This window comes from Priapulus caudatus, unplaced genomic scaffold (genome assembly GCF_000485595.1).
Source record: "Priapulus caudatus unplaced genomic scaffold, Priapulus_caudatus-5.0.1 Scaffold1251, whole genome shotgun sequence".
Classification (NCBI taxonomy): Eukaryota; Metazoa; Priapulida; class Priapulimorpha; order Priapulimorphida; family Priapulidae; genus Priapulus; species Priapulus caudatus.
The window spans coordinates 76649-84148 of record NW_014578312.1 but is presented as its reverse complement, the minus strand read 5'-3'; the positions used below and the strand labels follow the sequence as shown (position 1 = coordinate 84148).

The 7500-nt window shown below is 43.6% G+C and overlaps 1 protein-coding gene across 1 annotated transcript in view; it reads left to right on the top strand.

Moving 5' to 3' along the window:
• The first annotated feature begins 3211 nt into the window (after window positions 1-3211).
• The window catches only part of LOC106815974 (mesoderm-specific transcript protein-like), a 10287-nt gene continuing 5998 nt past the window's right edge, over window positions 3212-7500 (top strand). The window contains exons 1-3 of the mRNA XM_014820510.1: window positions 3212-3632; window positions 6516-6607; window positions 6891-6985. Coding sequence (XP_014675996.1) covers window positions 3458-3632; window positions 6516-6607; window positions 6891-6985 — 362 coding nt within the window. The 5' untranslated portion in view covers window positions 3212-3457. The remainder of the gene's footprint in view (window positions 3633-6515; window positions 6608-6890; window positions 6986-7500) is intronic.

Below are 7500 nucleotides of genomic sequence, written 5' to 3'. Positions count from 1 at the left end.
CCCTTTGTCACCGCACGCGCGCCGTCGTCTGTGCGTTCAACTTCGCGGTCCACGTACATAAACCGTAACGGGCTCCCAGTCACAGTGCATAGCTTTTCTATAAGTGCAGGCTGTCGCCGCCGCCGCCAAAGCGCGCCTCACTGTCGCGCGCCGGTGTGTGTGTGTGTATGTGTGTGTGCGCGCGTGCGTGCGTGTGCATGTGCGCGTGTTCTAAAGTCTGGTGGCCGAGTAGGCCTAGTTAGTATAGTATATCGTGTAGTATAGTTTAGTATGGCCTGTTAGGGGTAGGGTTAGGGTTAGTGTTAGTGTTAGTGTTAGTGTTAGTGTTAGTGTTAGTGTTAGTGTTAGTGTTAGTGTTAGTGCTAGTGTTAGTGTTAGTGTTAGTGTTAGTGTTAGTGTTAGTGTTAGTGTTAGTGTTAGGGTTAGGGTTTGGGTTAGTGTTAGGATTAGTGTTAGCGTTCATGTGAGGGTTAGGGTTATTGTTGTGAGTGCGTGCGTGCGTGAAGCTACTGTGGGGGCGACATTTCTCTCGGCATTTCAGAAGTCTTGTCATGCGGCGTTGACACGCAATCCTTTCACAAAAATCCCTGCGATAGAGACAGAAAAGGAGCGAGAGAGAGAGAGAGAGAGAGAGAGAGAGAGAGAGAGAGAGAGTAGGTGGTGGGGGAAGAAAGTAATGATAATAAGAGTCAGTCATGGCATTGATGAAGGTGAAGTGGAGATCGCTAGATAGATGTAGATATGTATAAATATTGCATCTGCGGTTCTGCACCCTATCTGACTGTACCCCTCCCCCCCCACCCTGGACTTCTCTGCATCTTTATAAGTAATATTTACGCCGCAGCCTCCATCAGTGGCATGAAGCCACACACATTCCTACATAATCAATGAGCACTAACCTCGCTCAGAAGCCTGATGCAGACGTCTGCTATTCACGACGAAGCCATTTAAGGTGGCGATATTCTGTAGCTAAGTTTTGGGCAAAGGTATCTCGTTACAACAAACGCGCCTACCCACAATGTATCTCTCAATCTCTCCCTCCCTTAATCAATCCACCTCTTGCTCTAGCTCTCTTTTATGTCCTCGTTCACTCTCCTGCTTCTCTCTGTCTATCTCTCTCTCCCTCTCCCTCTCCTTTCCTCAATCACTCCCCCACCTCTTCCTCTAGCTCTCTAAAATTACGACCTCGTTCACTCGCCTGTTTCTGTCTGTCGCTTTAGCTCTCCCTCTCTCCCTTTCACCCTCCTACTACCTCACCCTACCCCTCTCTCTCCCTCCCTCCCCCTCCCTCTCTCCCACTTACCCTCCCTACCTTTCCCTTCCCCTCTTTTTCTAGCTCTGCTGTTCATTCTGTGGAAACGTGTCTAGTGTTTCGCCGGCGACATCATTTGCATGCGAACAGGTAGACAGACATATGATCGCCCTACGGTTAATTCTCACTAACGACGAAGTATATATATGCAGGTATGTAGGTTATAATCAGTTGCATGAAGCTACACCAGTCATCACACAGCGTTAGGTGGGCGTTCTGCCAGACTGGAGAACTCTTATTATCAACAAGCGAGATTGCGCCTTTTCAATTATCTCGGAACCGGAAAATACCAGTCGTCTCAATTCGGGAATGGAAGCCCACCGGAGAAGCGGGAGAGTCGAAATCGCAACATAAATTAACTGGGAAATGGGAAATAACACGTTTTTTGTGTGAGAAACTTTTGTCAGCAACACGAACCATGCATGAATACATTACCGTGGGGTTTTGTTTCATTAGCGCTGTTAATCAAAATTACGTAATTGGAGATTCAAGATCCCGCGTTAATCGAATTAATCATCACACGCTATAATCACAACATAAAGTCATCTGCTTCACTCTCGTACTCCTAGTTCATCCACGTTCACAGGGTAACTACCGCGGAGAATAAAGCATACAGTAAATAAAGTAGTACAACGGTAGTGGGTAGTAGAGGCGTACTATTTATCCTTCACTTAGTTTGGGTGCATATATTATTAAATAGGAGCTTGCCTAGGTTATTGTTTGTCTAAAATATCACTAAAACTGTATCTGAATACCTGCCATTGCTTATTTTCAATCAACGAGATACACAATTTTCCCTACCTACGCCCAGTACCTACCCCATGTTCTCTATCTTTGTACCCAAACGTACCCTGGGTACGGTTCGGTATACCGGAACGTACCCTGGTACTAAATACTACTATCTAATATGCCGGACCGTACCTCACCTACTCCACTAACGAGTCTAGGGAGTCGCCTACGCCTACTCGATCCTAACCCTAACCCTAACACTAACTCTAACCCTAACCCTAACCCTAACCATATCAGCCAGATAGTTACCAGGGTACGTTCCGGCAGTACCCTGGGGGACATAGACCCTATTATATCTGCAAATGTAAAATATTATCAAACAAGGATACAAGCGTCTCTTCAGTGAAGCATAGTTCTTGTCAGCACATGAGAAATAAGCAGATGTATTGTTTTCACATTACAGTACTGTATGTCCATTCAGAGTCCAATAGACTAGCAGATATATTGTTTTGTTGAATAAAAACAATCACAGAGCTGTGTTGAATGTGGGTTAGCACTTTCTAATGTCACTAATAGTAATACTGAGTTCTTCAGCAAATTCTTTGGTTTGAAGTTTCCTTGTGAACCTCTTCAAGTAACCCCTATCTCCAACCAACCTATAGTCAACAGGGATCTCAAGACCCTTCCCTTGGCCAGCATTGTAGCGATTTATTAAATTTGGTAGACTTGTATACATTTTGCTCTTGGCTGTATCTATAGCTTTTTGGCACATATCTTTTTGCATGTTGTTTTGTTTCCTTGGATACATACTGTATCATACAGTATGGTAAGCACTGAAAAACTTATACTGTAGCCCATCATGGGTATTAATTAGCAAAAATTGCAGTCTGTGGAAGAAAATTTTAACACAATTTGAATCAAGTTATACATATTAAAAGTAGAAACAAGAACCTATTTAAGAATTAACCTTTTGAGCCTAATTTTCCAGTAAGAACCATTTATATAAGAACCTATTGAGGCTAACTTGGGAAAATCTAGGTTCTTATACGTGGGTTTTTACTGTATAGGAATGTGTGTTGCAGCGGTGTATTGGACGGTATTGAAGTGAAGTTATTAGGTCAAATCAAACTATGAATACTGCCAGGTCTAGTACTGACAAGTTGTAGGCTTATTAACCTTCATTTTATTATTGATACGGCCCAAGTGCCTGTGGACTCTACGGTACACCGCTACAATGTGTTTGTAAATACGTGGTTTGTATGGTGAAGTGTACACTAATATCTACTTCTGACTTAGCTCTAGTAACTGGCCAGCGGCAACTGTACGTGGTCTATAGTTACTAGAGCTACTTCTGACTCACTGTTTCGTTGACAGGTGCAGTATTGTGTAAGATCGTAAGAGCCCACGTTCAAGATCATGCGAGCCATGTTGTGTGTTCCGATGGGCTGTGTGATTACATGGACAGCCATCCTTGCAACTGCCTTGGCCATATTCCTTGCATGGCCCGCTCCACTCATGTCGAGGGAACTGAGAGACTGGCGCGATTCGGGCCATTTTTTCAAATACAGAGACTATAAAATCTTTTATAAAGGTATAGTCTTCGAAGTCAAGCAGTCATGTTATAGTTGGTAATTAGGTAGTATATAATAGCAGTGGTTAATAATGACAAATTATCCCCTGGCCCTGATATTGATAATACTATTCTAATTCTACTTCTACTTCTATACTATTAATAGTAAGTGCGGTAGCCTAGGTGAAAGTAGCTCCAAGAAACAGTAGGCCTATTGCTAGGGTTAGAATACCTATTGACCTATGTATATTGACGTCAGTCACACAGCCTGGTTGGGTTGAGGTGAAAGCAGCTCTAAGCACTGGCAGCATATTGGTATTGTCAAGTCTAAGTCTGCCCCCACCGGCACAGTATTGCAATTTGCAACACACACATACGCACGCACGCATGCACTCGCACGTACGCACACGCGCACACGCCTGTGGCAATTAACAAGGGCTACCTAGTATTAGAGTTATCCAGGGATCAAGGATAGTTTGAGACCCCGCAAATGTGTTTTCACATATGTGCTAAACTAATCCGAGGTGCTAAACTAAGCTTGGCCCATCAGTCATGCATTATCATAATCCTTGGCTACTTCCACTGACAGCAGGATTAATATATATATATATATATCCGTTGATTACATATTTCGCAGGAATGCCAATTCACTTCACTCGATATTATACGATAAGACCATATATGCTGTCAGATTGAAACAACCACACTAAGTGCACAGGCTGATACTCGTATACAGCCACTCTCCACGTCCTGCCACTTAAATGCACCCACGCATGCAGTCATGGGTGAATTACACATACACACGCATAGACGTGCGAACATACGCACAAGCGTACATACAAGCACAGAAACACAAAATACACAATCCTTCATTCACCACCCCTCTCATGTAAGGTGGGAATTAATAAGTAGCTCTTAGAGCTTTACTTATTCATCACTCCTCCTCCGTAACATGCAAATGATACACAGTAGCTCTTGGAGCTTTATTCATTCATCACCCCTCCCTCGTAAGATGCAAATCACACCCCATAGCTCTTATATAGCCTCAATCAGTCATCACCCTCTCCCGTAAGATGATTTATTCATTCATTTATCACCCCTCCTCCGTAAGATGCAAATCACATGACGATGTTCCACTGGTAGACCGCTTTTTTGCTGTTTGTAGCTTTTTTGCTGTTGGTAACCGCAAAACGCTGGTTAGCGGGTTTGCTATCTTTCGTTTAGCAGAATTAAGATATCTATTTATAAACAAACAGGTAAATTATCATTAGACTAAACAATAATAAGCTATATTAGACAAAATACGACTTACCTTCGTTAATATTTGATAGCGCTGAAGTCCAACACAAATATGCTGCTCGCGCTCACGCTCATGAGTGAATGGATATCATAAATGTGCCGGGTAAGAGAGGTGGCGCGCGCTACACACGACACAGGCACTTGAAGCGTATCATCATCGGCGTTGATGCGCTTCAAGTGCCATGTGGCTGCTTCCATTACTCCCTCGCCACCGCTCTACACTAACGCGGGCTCTCTCTCGCCACGGCTGCGCCCTGGCACCTGGCCAAGTTGTGTTTCGTTATGGGTGCCTGATTCAGGCCGGGGTGACATGACGTCAGGGGCGTAGCCATGATATTAAAAGTTGTAGCAGAGCTTATAAATTAACATATACTCTGGTTGTAGGCACGACTATCTGAGCGGAGCGCGACCATCGGTTGGCGCGGAGCGTACAAGAAAATTTTTGGTTTCACAAACCCCCCAGATGGCCGAAAACGGCCCTTCCCGAGTGCTCATTCTGGTCCCTGGCCTCTTGCTAACTTGAGACACCTCATTCAATATCACTTTTAAACCCAAAAAACAAACGAGTTAAAATAGTGTTACGAACGAACAGCGCTTTCTATCAGACCATGTGGTCATTCATCTGTGAATGTCAAGCAGCACGCTTCGCTTCTGCCAACCACAACACATAACAAATACACGTGACCTGACCTATGACGTCACGTGAAACATCACTATATACTTTCGAATGTCTACGATGCACTGTTGCGATTTTTTTCTTTTTTTCCTTTTTTCTCAATTTTTTCCCTTTTTCCGATTTTTCTCCTTTTTTATCAAAACTGGACTCGGACTCGGGTGGTGTGGACTCGGACTCGGACTCGGGTGGGGGGTGCGGACTCGACTACAACACTGGCACGCACGCACGCACGTCTACGTGCACATGCATGCACGCACGCACGTCTACGTGCACATGCATGCACGCACGCACGTCTACGTGCACATGCATGCACGCACGCACGCACGTGTACCTGCACACACACGCACGTACGCACGCACGCACACATGCACACACGTTTACCTGCACACGCACACACGCACGCACGCACGCACGTCGTGGTGTGGAGTGGGCTTAATACTGCTGCTAGTGGAGGTGGCCAAGCAGGGGCGTAGCCAGAGGTGATTCCAGGCATTCCGGAATCCCCCCTGGTTTGTATCAAAATAGCACATATCTGATACAGTATGTATATAAAAGCATGAAACGAAAATTTTAACGAAGTTTTATTAGTACAGTATATAGTAGGTTTGGAATCCCCCCTCTTGGAAGGAATCCCCCCTCTTGGAAAGGTTGGCTACGCCCCTGCCAAGGATGATGATAATGCATGACTGTTTCCTAGTAATCGTACCCACTACTGTGGAAAAATACCCCAGAAGTCTTTCGGAACGTGCTAATATAATGCTGGATAACTCTATAGTACTATAGCCTTTCTTGCCACAGGCGTGTAGCGCAGTGCCTGTGGCAACGAGGGCTATAGTACTAGCGCTAAATACTGGAATGAGTCTCATACACGCCCGGATGAAAAGATGGCAAGATTTTCTTGAAGTGAATGATGATGCTCTGCTCTTCAGATCAGAGAAGCAGTTCGGATGAAACGCGCTTCAGTGACGAAGTTCTAATCTGTCTGCATGGTTTTCCAACTTTTAGCATGGACTGGTTGAAGGCGAGTATAAGATGCGACAGCATACCTCACTTTTGTCACTTGCTTTGCTAGCACATAGTATATATTGTGGTTCCACACACTGTGTTATCCCATTCCAGTTCTATGTATAGTAGCATACCTCACTTTTGTCACTTACTTTGCTAGCACATAGTATATATATTATAGTTTCATGCTATGCATTATTCTATTTCAGATCTATTCAGCAGCATACCTTGCTTAATTGTGACTTTATTTGCTAGCATGTGATATGCTGTGGTTTCCTATATATAATACTCTGTTTCAGATATGGGACAAGTTTCTTGAGAACAAATACAATCGGGTTATAGCTCTAGACTTCCTTGGATTTGGCTTCAGCGACAAACCAGTACGTGTGTTTTCCTTATGAAATTATGTTCTTATGTTAGTCCTAATGGTAATGGTAGTGGTAGTGGTAGTGGTAGCTAGTAGTAGTGACACTGTATTTTCCTTAAAGTAAAAATGTCTTGGTTAGTTTTCTTTGTTTGTGCTTTGAGAATTTCCTATTGTTTTATCTGCCATTGAGATTGTGGGAGCGATGAACTTTGAGTTGTCAATGTTATATTCTGTTCATCACATTTTATAGTAGTTAGTACACACTGTGAGAATTCCGTGTTAGGAGATCTTATATGGTTGCAATTGCTATGCTACTCCTAATAGTAATGGTAATGGTAGCTTGTAGTAGTGACAGTGTTCCTGCAATAGTAGCAGTGGAAATAATTGTGCTGGTATTAGTAATGGTAGGAATAAGAGTAGCAGCAGACTACCAGTGTAGTACACATGACATACTCTCAATTGAATCACAACTATTCTGTATTATGTATTCTATCATCATCGTCATCATCATCATCATCATCATCGTCATCATCATCATCATC